This window comes from Brienomyrus brachyistius, chromosome 6 (assembly GCF_023856365.1).
Source record: "Brienomyrus brachyistius isolate T26 chromosome 6, BBRACH_0.4, whole genome shotgun sequence".
In the NCBI taxonomy this organism is placed as follows: Eukaryota; Metazoa; Chordata; class Actinopteri; order Osteoglossiformes; family Mormyridae; genus Brienomyrus; species Brienomyrus brachyistius.
In genome coordinates this window covers 11987117-12003763 of record NC_064538.1, presented here as the reverse complement: position 1 = coordinate 12003763, position 16647 = coordinate 11987117, and the positions used below count along the sequence as shown (strand labels likewise).

The following is a 16647-nucleotide window of genomic DNA, read 5'->3' as shown; positions in this document are numbered from 1 at the left end:
TTTTTTTACACGTAATATTAGACTCGCAGGAGGACCTTAATGAGACGTAAGAACCGTCTTAAAGTACGTGTTTCAATTGGTGCTAGCTGAGCCATTGGTCTTTTTTAGAGCTCAGTGTTCTAACCAATCAAGACGTAATATATACGAAAATATAAAGGTCGACGTTCATAGTAACCAATGAGATGGCGCGTTTCATGCAGTTTGGTAGTGTATAGTCACGGTTGTAGTTAGGTCTTTTTGCTTGAATTACAACGTTGTTGTTAGATTAATCGTTATTAATATTGTTTATAATAACAATCTTCCACATAAATCAAGATGCAGAAGAAGTTTATTTTAGGTTGATCGCTTGTTTTTGCATTCTGATCACTGAACGATCACTGTAGGTATGTTATAAAGGGACGTTTGTAGTTAAATGTTTACGTTATGTTGCCGTTTAGTTTCAGTTTAGTAACTATGAATTTTTAGCTATTTTAGAACCAAAATAAATATTCGCGATACTTGGATTTACCGTTGAAATGGACTTCTTCCTCTGACCTATTTTTTTATTTATTTGTTTATTTTAATTTTAGATACCTCCGAATGTGTTATCGCTAACTAGTGTTGGGCAGCCATGCTACCTGCATAGGCAAACGATTTATCGCCATTGTATATTTATTATAACGTAGTAATTTGGCGACTACTGTTAATGAGTAATTCGTAATAAATTTGTGTCCTTTCAGATTTGGCGCACGTGTAAGGCGAAAAAACGCCATGACTCCAGGCAAAGCGAACATCGATAAGAAGGTCTTGCAGTACGAAACTTTTATCAATGAAGTCCTGAAGAGGGATTTGCAGTAAGTGTCTGTGTACATATAGCTCGTTAACGTTTACACATTTGTTAAAATGACATATAAAACTTAAGTACATACTTAAAAGCAAACGTTCTTCTTGAGGTATAGTCGTCTGTTGTAAACCTTAAGGGAATATGTAACTGAACGCTGGATCCATTTGGTAGCTATAGATGTATATGAACGTACTAATTTTAAATTCAAAGGAGAGATCCCTAAACCAGTGTTGATTTGGTTTGCAATGTGATATTTAACAGGAAGGTGTTGGAGCAGAGAGATGAGGTGTATGAGAAGATAGCTCAGTATCTTCAGTTAAAGAATACCATTGAGAGTCTACAGGTATGGTGTCTTGATAGATATGCTCTTTCAAGGACTTGAAATGTTTGTTTTTATACTATTTTTATTTTTACCTTTTTTATACAAAATTTTCAGTACTTTTTTTTATAAAAACAAATGAAGCAATAAAATATGATGTTGACTTTCTTCAGACTTCATAAAGGTTTTATTTGCTTTTTTAGGAAGCTGGTAGCAAAGAACTCAAGACTGAGGTGGACCTGGGATGTAATTTCTATGTCCAAGCTCATGTGTAAGTCGTGCTTTGGCTGAAGTTGCTCTCATTCCACATTTTTCATTGGCAACCTAACAGAATGTTTAATCACTTTTCTTCAGTCCGGACTCCTCCACAATATTTGTGGCTGTTGGCTATGGATTTTTTGTCGAGTTTACGTTACCAGAAGCTCTGAAGTTCATTGAGAAGAAGACAAATCAACTTACAAAGTGAGTCTGAATGTATGGTTTTAGTAGTGTAATTTTATTTTTTTTCTGTGTTTTTTTTTTTTTGTAATGAGTTTTTAATATTACTACTTTGCTTTAGAATTTAAAATATGCTTTGATGGATATTTCAATACCCATACTGACATACTGTGCAATACATGACCTACTCTGGTAAAATTCTTTTCGTCGAACAGTTTGAAATACTAACTGTGCTTAACCCCTTGTTTCATAAACTAAATATGAAGCTGTTTGATAATGGATTTTGCTGGCATTTTTAAAACTCACGTTCCCTGCCTTTGAGATCTGTTAGGGATACTGTCAGTTTTTACAAATGATGATTTTAGTATTTTTTCACTTGGTTCAACATCTTGTCAGCACTGGGAGCTCTGCAGAGCTTGGATGCAACTCATTTTTATACCCATGCTGTGTGGTTTTAACAGAAGTTTAGTAATTTGCTAATGTTGTGTCTTGTTAAATTTCTCATCATCTTACTTAAAAATGGTGACCCCGTTGGCCTTTCTTAGGAACAGAAACTCCCAATCATTTTACATGTCGACGGCATGTGTCATTCTTTTTGTTCTACTTATTCAGGAACTAAGTAGATTAATCTCATGGCAGATCTTGCTACTTCTCCTTTTAATGAAGACTCTTGCAGTGCACCTACAGCACTGTAGTATGAGTAATTCAAGGGGTCATTAAGGCATTAAAGAGCATCAGTACCAGATGACCTCTAAATACATATAAACAGAATTACTGCATTGCAAAACATTTTGATGCAGTTCTGTATATTTTGTGTGTGTGTTTTAAGATATACTGAAGCTCTAACCAAGGACTCTGCAAAAATCAAAGCAAACATTCGCCTGGTTTTGGAGGTAACTACATCTTGATATGTTTTTAAAGTAGCAAGATTTTTAATTTTTTTTTAATTGATTATATGAGCTCGACCCCAGAGCGAAATGCTTGAATATGAAATGGTAAGTACATACTCTTTCCCTTTAATAGGGCTTAAGGGAACTTCAGGGTCTCAAAGATCTTCCTGAAGACAAGAGGAGAGAAGTGTTCTAGGTACATTGATTGTGCCTAACTGCGTTCTGATAGTAGCTTCTTTGCTGCACATTTATTTTTTATGGCCAAATGTAAGTAAATAAAATTATCTACCGTGTTTGGATCTGCTCTTTTTTTTTGGTTTTTAATTTTGCAAGAAATAGTAAGGTGTTTTCTAAATGCATAACTGATTTTATACTGAATCATTCTGCATTATGGATACTTTAATAAGAATTGAATTTTCTGTATCTGCCCAGTGGCCTTAGTATACAGAGAAGGTAACTGGTGAATGTTAATGCTATTAACCTGGTCCTTGTGTCTTGGTTAGATTTCAGGTGCACTGCATCCCCTGTTATGCTAATTGTCACTGTGTTAAACAATGTGGATGTGCGACTTTGACATTAAGCTGGTCAATGTCAATAATCTTGCCAAAATGCGTGTGCTTGTATGAGGGAAAAACCCTACTTGTACTTTCTAGGCACCCGTTTAGCCAAAATGGCTTCAAGCAGAAAGTTGAAAAGCTGGTTTGGACGGAAAATCCACAGGCTGGTGATGGTAAATGTGGGGGGGGGGGCTTTACATCCTTTGTATAATCTGAGTGTGTTTGCTCTTTCACTTACAGTATCATGCTTCTTTGATTACTGTTCATATATTTGTAAAAATGCATTACGTAGTGACTCAAGGGTTTTTTTCTATGCTGATAATGGACATTTGCTTACAGAGGATTGTTGTCATGGGACTAGAATCTGTTGAAAAGAATTGGAATATCAAAGTATTTAGCCAGTAGTTCCAAAATATAAATCTTTACTTATAACACCCTACTTTCCACATACCGTCAGTCTGTCTAATGTAGTCGAGGTCAGTACTATTTAAATAAAGAGTAGATTGAATTCTACACAAGAAATCTAAAGGTTGCAGTATACGTCTAATTTTTTAATTTTATGTTTTGCCAAACTTATGGTCAAAGAACACATCATTCTAAAGAAACGCATATTCCCTTTGTTTTTAACTGCTTATGCACTACAAGGTAGTGCTGGGACCTGGAGCTTATTGCAGGCAGCATAGGGCACAATGCAGGGGAATCCCTTGAGGGGGTTGCCCATGTGTCACCAGGCTCACACACTATGGACAATTCACAGATGCCAGAAAACTCCAATAAATGCCGCAGAGCAGTTTGCCTGCGAAGAGTTTGGAAAATGTCACGTATGAAATACTGAAAGTTCCATGGTCTGTTGAGACTTAAGTGAAACTTTTTGGCCTGAACGTTAAGTGCTGTGTGTGTGTGTGTGTGTGTGTGGGGGGGGGGGGGGGGGGGAATACTGTAAAATATGCAATCTTGAGATAAAACCACGCCATTATAAAATGAGACGGCAGCTTTATATCATGGGGATGCTTCAGAATAGCTGGCACAGACTGTTTTTGCCGGATTTATGGATAGATAAATGATGGACCTTTTAGCAATACCTGTGCTTTAAAAAATTCATATGGTTGTGAACCTGACGTCCAAACTAACAGACTGAACGATTTTTCAAACATGGATGGGCAGAAAGACGGCTGTAAGAAAATAGAGCCCCTAAAATAGAAAAAATTTATTTGAGAATTTAGACCATGTCATGTTTACATGTGCACCAATGTATCAGTTGGACTCCCCTGAAAGTTGATGATATAATCCACAGAGGAATCTTTTTGGCGTCAAACTGTAAGTCACTATATTTCCTTCTGTGTAATTGACAATAGATTGCTAAAACCTCTGGACTGCTTAATTTAGTGGCTACATATTTTTCATGGTCTAACATCAACCACAACATCATATGCTTCCAAAGATTGTAGTGCCACTGAGGCCACAGACAGATTTATCACACCCACACAAAATTGGTCTCTCTCCCACAAGTATTTTTTCTGTACCCAAAATGAGCAGCGGCATTAGGGTCCTTAGAACAACAATATCTGGTAATGAGTATTCATGAGCTACCCCCGTCCTGGGTTGTTCCCCGCCTCATGCCCTTAGCTTCCTGGATAGGCTCAGGACCCCCCGCGATCCAGAAGGATAAGTGGTTTGGAAGATGGATGAAGTATTCATGCTGTTTACCCAAGATTTCATATAAAAGCATAAATTTCATTTTGTGATCATAGTGAATCATTTGAGATCAGTCTTGAGTCTTGACTTATACACTTCAGCTTCTTCCAGACAAGATAATTATTGTGGAATAATTACATACTAGATTATGTGCCACCCTGCTTGCTCTCAACCTGGCAAACACCTCTTGAGTTTGCTTCACTAAAGACCCCATTTATACATTCAGAAAACTTCACACTAAAACAGTATACATCCTTGAGCTGAGAATTACTTTTGGCTTATTCTGTAAGGTTATTTATTTCGATTTAGTTTTTGCAAGAAATTCCATGTCCAAAAAGTACTGGATTTTGTTACCAAACCAATTCATTTCTTAGATGTTTCCAAATTAAGGAACAGGAACTGTAATTTGGTTGACTAAAGGGCCAAGGAGCCCATCCAGGTAGCACAAGACAGGGGAACACCCTGGATGGGGTCCAGTCTGTCACACAGCCCACATACTCACACGCTATGGTCAATTTAGAGATTTCTAGTTAATCTAACATATCTTTGAACTGGAGGAATAAATCAAAGTACCCAAAGATAACCCTTATAACACAAGGATAATGTACAAACTCCACTAATAGAGAACAGGGATGGTATTTATACCTCAAATCCAGGAATCTGAGGTGAAAGTGCTACCTGCCGAGTCACCATGTTAGCTGACTAAATGAACTTACTAACTGAAATATTTTCAAAGCAATAATAATATAGCGTCCCTTGAGTTTGCTCACAGGATCAAAACAAAATGTAGCTGTATTGCTGACTCTTTGTGTTTGTGTGTGTGTGTGTGTGTGTGTATGAGAAAGAGACCACCCCACAATATAACAGGATTCCACACACACTCTGTGCTATGCTTCAGATTTCCAAGAGTTTAGATAATGGATGGAACAATCCTAATGATAAGAAATTAAGACCTTGAGACATGACCTCACAAAGAACAAACATTAATGCATGATGTTTAGCTGTAAGTGACAAGAGATATATTCTTCCATGTTAAGTCTTAAGGGAAATTCCATGCAAAAAATATGCTTTCATTATTTTTGTCCATGGAAATGTTTCAGAAATTCAAAGCAAATTTATACGAGAAAATTGAACAGACCTTTTCATGAAGTGTATAATCCAGGCACTCAAACAAAATGTGAAAATAATTTTCTCAAATTACTTAAGCTTATTACTAACACACTAAATAGGAATTGCCCTCAAAATCGGCTATGAGTTAAATGTGACTCAATGGGCAGCATAACTACTTCTTACCTCAAGAGTTTGGGGTTCAAATCTTGCCTGCACTTGGTGTAGAGTTTAGATGTTCTCATAGTATTGTCCAAGTTTTTTTTCATAGTTCTTCTCTCAGAAATATGCAGGTGGGCTCCTTGATGTCTCTAATTTTCCCATAGTTTATGTACTTTACGTTCAATTAAATTCAATTTCTTTGTATTAGCATCTTTCACAACAGAGTTCTTTACATGAGTGTGTTCTGATACAACATCATTAAGACAGAATAACACAAAAGCAGGGAAAAGGAGATACAAAGAAATGAAAGAAAACAGCCAGATGACAACGGAGGAGAGGAACCAAAAACTCCCCAGTAAGGAGAAAAAAACCTCTGGGGGTCCAAGGTCAACTGGCTGCCCACCCCCCCTGGGCATGTTAACATTGTTCAAAGAGAAAGAGTGGGCTTGCTTGCTTGTCGACTGCGATCAAGTTCAAAGCCAAAGTACATCAATGAGTTAGTTCTCCAGGCCAGCCTGTGTAGGGTGGCAGATTGAAGGCTGCACCCACAATGCTACAATTCATAAGTCACATCCATGATGTCACCTTTCCATGGGTCTGAACCAGGACTCCAGCTCAGAATCTGGAGATGTGGGAAGGCAGAGAAGATGGGTGGACATGTATAGACACATTAATGGAAAAGTATAATACACAAAAATGACATGTACAGCAGCACCAGCAGCCATATTTACAGTGTGCTATGCGTTCAGCTTAGCTTACCAGCAGCTTAAGTAATAGGTGAGACCATTGGCGCCCTGTAGCAGAATGCTTTACTGCCAACTGTCACTTTATTTATACGAGGAACGACAAGGAAATCTGCGTTCTGTGATCTTTTTTGTGTTCTGTTAAAGGTCAAGCAATGGGACTACCTAAGTGCCTTATATATAAGTAAGAGAACTTTGAAGCCAGCTCTAAACCTGAATCTAAACGGGAAGCCAATGCTGGGAATTAAGAACAGGGGTTATGTGTTCAAACTTCCTGCTCATGGTGACAATTCGAGCTGCTGCATTTTGAATACGCTGCAAGGTGCTTAATGTGCGGTGTGTGCTGCCAGATAACTTAACATTACAGCAATCTAACCCAGTGTATTTCAACTCCTTTTGAGCCGCGGCACATTTTTTACATTGAAAAAATCCCACGGCACACCACCAACCAAAAATGTTACAAAATGACACTCTGTAGCCTAGTAATGACAAAATAGTCTCAATTTATTTATACTCACTCAGCGTGAAACCTGAGCCTGTTTGGATGGACACAAAACTGATAATTCTGGCAGGAACTGAAGACAGACACACACACGAAGCTCTTCCTCAACAGCTCTCAGTCTCTCTCTGTTTTTAGTTTTTATATGAGTCAGGCTTGAAAAACTCAGCTCACACAGATATGTCGTGGAAAATGGGAGTACAGTGATCCTGTTACAGCTATTACAGCACAGACACTCGACAATGGCATATTATTTGCAAATAATAATTAATTTTCAAAAAAGTTTACACCAATTAAGTGAAATCGGATCATTTCCCACGGTACACCTTACAATCTCTTACGGCACACTAGTCTGCCGCAGCACAGTGGTTGAAAATCACTAGTATAACCTACTGCCCAGCTAACATTTAACGTTGGCCCAACGTTGGTAGAACGTTGGACATAACGTCGGCCCAACGTCATTAGCAGACGTTGGCCGGACGTGCATCTGCACATCGGGTTCACGTCAACTCAACGTCTGCAGCGAACGTCAAATGCACGTTGTCCCAACGTGCAGTAAACCAAGTAGTGATAAGCAAATGTGTGCAATTCCCTGTGGCCAACGTAAAACCAACGTCCCACGGACATTATGGGGACCATGTGCCAACCTACTTTCAATGTCTGGGTTACGTCAACTCAACGTCTGCAGCCAACGTAAAATGCACGTTGTGCCAACTCTCAGTAAACTAAATATAATGAAGAAAATGATCAAAATTCTCTAAAAAAGGGAACAAAAAGACACACATACTCAAATTTTCCAAATTAAATTTATTATATTGTCTTAAAATAAATTTTACAAGGGATATGAAATATTAAAATCCCCATAAAATCTAACTTTTTACATGTACAAAGCTCCGAAGTACCAAGTAAAACTGACATCAAGAAATACACAGCATCTTGAACATCAGGCATTACCCAGGATGACATCAACAACCCAAATACATGTAATATAGAATGTTTGAGGTCACAACTTGTTGCCTATAATTTATTTCAGGTAACCCTTAACATTCCAGTTGTTATGATAACAGCTATGTTAACAGGGCATTGATAAATAATTCAACTCAGCAGTAACAATGAAAAATGGACATCATTAAACTGCATCGCAAATAATAAAATCACCTTGAATTTTAAAACATTTGTACCCAATTATGTTAATTTTCTTGTACTTTCACTACAGGTAATACTTGTCTTCTATGTACATAACACATGGTCCATTGTGAACGCTACAGTTTAATAAAGAAATATTAATATGACATTACCCTGCTTACACAATACATGTTTATGCAGAAAATGATTTAAAAGAGTTATATATCAGTTTTTTGGTCCCTGTCACAACTGTGGAATGTGTTAAACAAGTATCTGTACTCCGACCTAACACACAGCCCATTTATAAAATACCTATTTTAATCAGTTACTTGTTAGGCATTGATTCAAACAATTTTAACCTAATATTCAGGAACACTTCAAAATGAAAGCCATTATAAACTACTTGACAGAAGCAGATATTTAAACAAATATTGGAACAATACTTAACAAAATTAAGACTACTTAGAATAGTGGATGCCAACAGGACCAAAAAATGTATCAACGCCTTTTTTAGTTATAAATGTGACCCATCACAACAAATCCGGTCATAAGTCGCTCTGCACATGACCAGGTTAATATGGACTCGTCGTTCATTTCCCTTTTGTAAGCTTATTGTGAAATAAGAGTGCAACAGATTAACTCAGATTTCACAAATTGCTGTCAAGTTCAGCGCGACTTATAACCGGTCTTGTTGTGATAGGTCACAAATAAGGTAAGTGTAAGTGACTAGCTCTACATTTTGAGATACAATCTGCAAATAGGCACAGTTTCAACAGCCAAAATGACAACTTTTTTTCAAACATTTGCAACTATGAAATTTTTTAATAAAGGATGGACAGAATATTGCACCAATCTCTACAGGAGTTATACAAAAGTTATTTATAAAGTATAGACTAGATTATAATTTATAGTGAAACTGAAAGTGTGCAACAAGATTCATCTCACAAAATCCGAACAGTACTTGTGATTTTACAAATTCCACCAATCACCAATATGATACATAAGCGAAAATTAATTCTTTATTAGATAAAAAATGGTCCAACCTTGAAAAGGATTCAAAACCAAATTGCCTGCTTACCATAATGTAAATTTACTGAAATTTAATTTTATTAGTAGCACCAAAAATAGATAGAAAAAATGAACTCCAGATTTGTGAAATATCGAACTTGTCCTAATAAATTAATTGTATCTCCAAAACTATTCACCTCAGCAAAGGCTCATCACGAGGCGAGCGAATAACCAGACATGTACTTTCAAAAGGTAAAATAAGATATCTTCTAGGGTAAAGACAGAGCTATCTCTCATCAACTTTAAAATATAGAACTTCATTTGGCAGAAAAATTGTGTACAAAATTAAATCATTGTGTAAAATATTGGTTAATGGAAGTACCCATAAAACGTGCTCTTTACATCTCATCATCACTTTTGTCACTCAAGACAAATAGGATAGGTTTAGGATAGTGTCATGCCCGGCTAGTCCGCTCCTCCTGTGTGCCACGCCCCCTGATTACCCACGTGTTTTCTCCCGATTGTACCCAGCTGTGTCTAGTTAATTTGCTCAGTCCTGTGTATTTCAGTCCGTGTCTTACCTGAGTCCATTATCTGTCATTGATGTTAGTCGGTGTGTTATGTTTCCCTTCTGTCATTAAATCCCTGGTTTTGCCCCGACTTTGCCGTTTGCCTGCTACTTGCTCGCCGCACCCGCACGATCGCCGCTTTGTCAGCCTGCGATCGTGACAGATAGGTTTTGGTAATTACTATGGTAGTTTTGATTAGTTTTGTGAACTAGATGTTTCTATTTTTTCCAAGTCCGGTCTGTATACTTAGTCTTGGGTTGATAATGAGATTCACTAAACTATTTACCTTCTTCCCTTCAGTAACTCTCAATCTGAAAGAGTCTGCAACTCTTACTATAGCGCCTTTCTTTAATGTACTGACCTTTTAAATCAGTGTTCTTTTAGGATACAGCTGAAAATATACTATTCAACTCAAACCATATGAACAACATGGCAAAAGAATTCAATAATGAACAGTACATTACATAGGATGTTTTTATAATACGATTCAGTTCAAAGTTCCGTTCAGTCCTCACCCATTTAATCAATGAGAGGTAATTGCACAATCCTACCACAATAACAGTGAGATAGTCTTCCAGTAGGAAAAATAAAGTTCAAACCGTGTCCCTTCGAGCCGGTTGTGACGTTGTCTCAGCCTCTTAAAGCGCGAAATCCTTGGGCAAACCCCGCCGTCCGATGTCCTCCTGCACGCGCGTCTCCTCAGGCATGCACACGAGCTAATGAACTTTCGTCGTTATCCCTCGATGCCCGGGAAACTCTCCCGGGTGGAATAAAAACCTGGCCAAAACTTCTCTGGTTAAGGTCGCTACCGTTTCAACAATCTGCAACACTGTTTTAACTAGAAAAGATCCGAAATTCACCTTGAAAACTACAAAATTATTCAAACTTCGCGTCTCTGCTGCTTCTTTAGCCTTTAGCCTCTCTCTCTCCTATGCACTACATTACTACGCATGCACGAGGAGAAGGGAGGGGCACAACATTTTTTTTTGTATGTAAATGTTTTCACGTGTAAATTAGACTATTTTACAAATCTTTGTTTTATGTCTTATCTTATAGTTAATTATTTACTAACTTTATTTTATTATTTACAATATTTGTAACCTGGGTTACAGACGCGATGAACGTCTGTCGGTAAGCTGACGAAAACTTTCAACAGGATCAAGTTTATTTATTAGACACGCCTTAATAATAGCAATATAATTAAGTATCTAAATAATCCTTTGAGAGTTTGCATGTTGACCTATGATGAACTCTTTAATTGGCAATTGAGAGTTGGCACAACGTGCATTTTACGTTAGCTGCAGAAGATGAGTTGATGTAACCCAGACATTGAAAGTAGGTTGGCACATGGTCCCCATAATGTCCGTCGGACGTTGGTTTTACGTTGGCCCCAGGGAATTGCACACATTTGCATATCACTACTTGGTTTACTGCACGTTGGGACAACGTGCATTTGACGTTCGCTGCAGACGTTCAGTTGACGTAAACCCGATGTGCAGATGCACGTCCGGCCAACGTCTGCTAATGACGTTGGGCCGACGTTCTACCAACGTTGGGCCAACGTTAAATGTTAGCTGGGAAGCTGTCATGGTTGTGGTATACGGTACATTATGGATGTTGGCTGCACGTCTGGACAATGTCCGGGACTGACCATGAGTTTGTCAATACCCGATGTTGTCAGGACAGTGGAGGTGTAGGTTGTACAGTTCATCTTGATCTGAAAAGAAATCTGTATAAATTCGATCTTGGACATAGAGTAAAGGTCTATGAGACGTCTGCCAGACGTTACGCTGACGAAAAATTTGGACGACATCAAGTGTATTTCATCGATTCAGAAAGAAAGGAAATTAGCCTATTAAAAGGCAGTTAGTGTATCTAACAAACAATAATATCCAAAAATCTTATTTTCATTATGTAGACCATTATGTTGGCCAGACGTTGTGTCGACGTCCGCTTTTGACCATCGACATAACGACCAACAGCCGACGTCGGCCCAAAGAAACAATGCTAGCTGGGTGTATACAAAGGCATGTATCAATGTCTCAGTGTCTTGAATAGTAAGGAATCGTAGTAGCTTGGCAATGTTACATAGCTGTAGGAAGCGCACCTTTGATACTGTATCGACATGCGATTCGATGAGAGGCATTTATCTAAGATGAGGCCTAGGTTACAGGCTGAGCTGCTGAGGGAAAAGTTCAGCTCCTTGGAGTGGTGCACGGAGATTATAGCATTCCTATCCGCAGACTTAATTACCTCCAAATGACAGAACCTCGGTTTTCTGAGCATTTAATGATAAAAGGTTTTCAGTCATCCAGGTCTTTACTTTGTTAAAGCAATTAGCTAAAGTGACAATAGATGTGATGTCATTGGATGTAACTGAGATGTATATTTGTGTGTCATCAGTATAGTAGTGATAATAGAAGTTATGTTTTCTCATTATGTTACTTAATAGCAGCATTTAGAGAGAAAATGAGAAAACAAAAAAGGACTGAGAACGGATCCATTTGGTACTCCATATTTGACTGGTGACATAAGCGTTTTAATACAGTTATTTGACGCTTCATATCATTTAGTCAAATAGGATTTAAACCACTTCAACTTTCCACACAACCTAACATTAAATTCAAGTCTATACAATACAGTAAAATGGCCAATAGAGTCAAAGGCTGCACTAAAGTCCAAAGGCATTAGCTTAATTGCATTGTTAGTATCTTTTGCCATTGTAATGTCATTTATGACTTTAGTTAAGGCGGTTTCAGTGCTGCGTCCCAAGCAGAAGCCCAACTGGAATCTATCCAGTATGTTGTGCCTCTCCAGGTATGACAAAAGATGAGCAGTTATTTTCTTCTCCAGAATTTTGGACAAAAATGGTACATTAGAGACAGGTCTGCAATTCCTGTGGATCGAAACTTGGTTTCTTCAGTAGTGGTTTGATCACTGGTACTGTCCTGCCCTGCTCGTCCGCTCCTTCCATGCGCCACGCCCCCTCATTAACCCCGTGTGGATTCCCTGTGTTCACCAGCTGTTTCTGATTGTTGTCATTAGTCCAAATGTAGTGGTGTGGCATGCTGTGTTTGCATTGGAGTGAATTGTGAGCCGTTTGAACGAAATTGAAGTCTAATGTTTGTAATTTTTCATTACAGAAGTCCTTCAAATGTTGACTACCAATATTACTTAGTAGCAGAGATTCAGCCTCGTTTGCTAGATTAGCTATAGTCTTTAAAAGGTAGTGAGGGTTATTTCTGTTGCAATCAATAATGTTTGAGTAATAGGTTGAACATGCCCTATAGAGAGCTTGCTTGTATTTCTTGCGGCTGCCAGACCATGCCACCTTGAATACCCCTAAAACTGTCAATCTCCATAGAGAATGTCTGGTGGTTTTGACAACTTTATTTTTCAAAAGCATGGTTTCATCCAAAACCTGACTAACCACTGTATTGAAGTCATGTGTGACTTAGCTGACATCTGTACTAGACATGGAGCTCACATTATTTACTGTATTAATAAGTTGTATGGAACTTCTACCATTTAGGTGAGGCGTCATAATATTCCTCTCCGCCATGGTCAAAGGGGTGGCTGAATCATGAGGGTAATTAGAAAATGGTCAGAGAAGGACCTACCCAAAGGACAGACAGATACACGATGAACATAAACTCTGTGAGTGAGACTATAGGTCTATAGGTTGTGCACATGCGTTGGTCCCATTACATGCTGGTAATTTCCAGGAGGGACAGGAAACTTTAGCTGAAGGCATCAGTCTCTATGTCCAAATGTATGTTGAGATCTCTAGTATTATAACATTCTCTAAGTTAATGAGTAAGTCAGTAAGAAGTTCCTCAAATTCAGTATCAATTCAATATAGCTGGGTGGGTCAGACACCATTTCAGTTAGCACTGCTTCAAATGTTCATCTATATATATATATATAGATGAACATATATATATATATATATAGATATCATATATATATATATATATATATATATATATATATATATATATATATATATATATATATATAGTGGTCGAGGGGGGTCCGGAGCCTATCCCGGAAGCAATGGGCACGAGGCAGGGAACAGCCTAGGATGGGGGGCCAGCCCATCGCATATATGTGTGTTTGTGGGTTTATGTTGTGCCTCGTTTAGGTCTAAGTCTTGGTCTAATAATAGTTACTATATTCTTTTTAGGCTCATTCAACTCTGATTCTAAACAGTTGCTAAATTTAGGGGAGGCTGTGTAATGGAGCACCTGGGTCAAGGCCGAACATGATCTAAAGGTGGGAGAATAAACAGCCTTCAATTTAAGGTTGCAAAGCTGAGTCATGCAGGTAAACTGCCACGTTTTGGGATAGCGTAAATGATCCCTTCCCTTCAGGATGGAGAACATCCCTGTGATGCACTGGCATCCCCACTGGATATGAGGCTGCCTTGAGCATTATGCAGTATGAAGTAGACTCCAGGATCCACCCACAATGGTGACTATAAGGATGGAAATACATGGCTGTAAATGTAACCCCATGAGGAATCCTAAAGAGACAAACTGCTTAACCATACTGTAGTAATCTGTAGTGTAAACTAGAGCATTATTCTTCTACATTCCATATTCCATCCATCTTCCAACTCCTTTTGGTCAAGTTTCTGGGAGCATTCCGCATAGGAAGGTTTTCTAGGTTAGCCTGGGAATATACGAAAAACCAATTTGACTTAGTTCATGACATAACCTGAAGTTTTCATGTCTTTGAATCACTTACATACACATGAAGACAGTGACATCTGAGAATAATCCGGACATTAAATATTAAAATACAGTACAATAACACAGCCATACTGCAAAGAAACATTGTAGATGCAAATGTACATATATAATATCTCCATTGCATTTGCTTGTTCACATCCCTTGATCATCTAGTAGCAACATTTGCACTTTAGATTCAAATGTCAAGAGAATATCAGATGTTGTCACTGTTGACTTCATACTGAGTCATATTGTGATCATGACTGTTGTTATCCTAATATATGACATACAGCTTTGTACTTTTATATAATAAAAAAAAAACAGAATTTTAGCTTAGAGGATCACATTTTTTTATTGAATTTAATGAATGCAAAACAATAAAGCAAATAATAATCTACAGCAAGAGAGCCCATCTTTTAAACTAGATGTTTATAATAATAATAATAATGCCACTTTATTAATCCCAGTGGGGAGTTTCTCTTTTTGCCTATACCCCATCTTGCTCTCCATGAGACACATGTGATTATAAGCTTGGCAGTGAAGGGCAGCCACCTGCAGCGGAGCCCACAGAGCTGGGGGTTAAGGGCCTTACTCTGCAGGGTGGCTGGGCTCAAACCGGCACCCTTCCAACCAGAGACACAGAGACTTTGCCCACTGAGCCACACGCTGCTAAATCCCTGCAGTTGTCTCAAGGTTATACATATTACCTAGCAATATTATCTATATTTATGTTAATATTCTTAATAATGCATGAAATTTTAGCATATAAAACTTTGTATTTTTAAGTTTCACCCTAGCTATATATCATTAGCCTTTCGTGATGGACTCACAGTCACACTAGTAGCAGTTACTATGGAAACTAGGAGTTGCATTGTGGCAGTAATGTAAGACCTGCCTCCCAAAATAGATTTCTTTTTATTTTTGGTATAAATGGGCTTAAATTGACTCAGATGGACACATTAACTGTCACGTGCACCGCACAACCTCACATTCACTGCTCACACTTTAACGAAACATCCTTATAGCTTCAAGTGAAAATTAAGATGTCGACTGGCTGAAAAAACCTTGAAAACATCATAATACTTAAGGTTGTCGGCACAGCAACCTAAATAACCCGTTGTGTTTAATGTAAGATTGATATTTAAGATTACACTTAGTTTTCAATGTTTTCCGCATCGCTGGCGTTATAGAACTACATGGAATAAAGTACAAAATTTCATTTTCCGCGTATTAAAGCCCGTTCTTTAAAAGGCATCTCTCTCTCTCACTGATAATTTCACCAATAAAATGTCCAGTGTGTTCAAGTTCAGTCCTATATTTGTTATATCAATGTTCCTCATGACTACCCATGTATTTATTATAACATATGCATGACAAGTAGCGCAAACTGGGATAGTGGTGTACTTTACGCTGCTGGCAACTGACAACCACTAGGCGATTTTCATACACCTGTCAACCAACCTGTCCTGAGCAACTTTTAACCGGTGCAGGGCTGGAAATTGTACATCATCTCTCTCTGTACCTCAAAATAATAAACAAACATTGACTGGACTGTATGACAACAGGTTGGCTTGCATAAACGTTTATAATGTTTCGTGGGCGTATTTAATATATTACACTAATATATTTGCACGTTTAACTTGTGCCAAAAGTTCGCCTCAACACGTAAAGGATATTAAATGTTAAGTAATTTACTAACCACATATGTTAAATTTCGGTATATTCAAGACGCGTACACTGATCAAATTATTAATCTAAAATACAATACTTTATTAAAAGTATAATTTAACCAGCTTACATTTTTATTTATAACCAATGGCGATGTATATGAAATCCTTGGTGTAAATTTGAATCCTTAATACTTACATCTGTACCATGTTGTACAGTACTGGAGATATGAACGTGTGCAAATATTTTTCCTTATAGCTGACAGATCATATACACATTCAAAGATTTTAACTCAATCTTTTATTAAAGAA

General features: G+C 37.8%; 1 protein-coding gene across 2 annotated transcripts; it reads left to right on the top strand.

Annotated features, from left to right (window-relative positions):
• The first annotated feature begins 122 nt into the window (after window positions 1–122).
• On the top strand, window positions 123–3555 carry uxt (ubiquitously-expressed, prefoldin-like chaperone). Of its 2 annotated transcripts, XM_049016734.1 has the most exons (8): window positions 131–383; window positions 720–833; window positions 1085–1166; window positions 1346–1413; window positions 1497–1604; window positions 2410–2473; window positions 2604–2666; window positions 3124–3555. In XM_049016734.1, exons 2-7 carry the CDS (start codon window positions 751–753, stop codon window positions 2664–2666), a joined length of 468 nt encoding a protein of 155 aa, XP_048872691.1. In that variant the 5' UTR covers window positions 131–383; window positions 720–750; the 3' UTR covers window positions 3124–3555. The 2 variants fall into 2 exon arrangements, with proteins under 2 accessions (XP_048872693.1, XP_048872691.1); XM_049016736.1 differs by having other exon boundaries at window positions 123–379; window positions 2604–3555.
• The last annotated feature ends 13092 nt before the right edge of the window (window positions 3556–16647 follow it).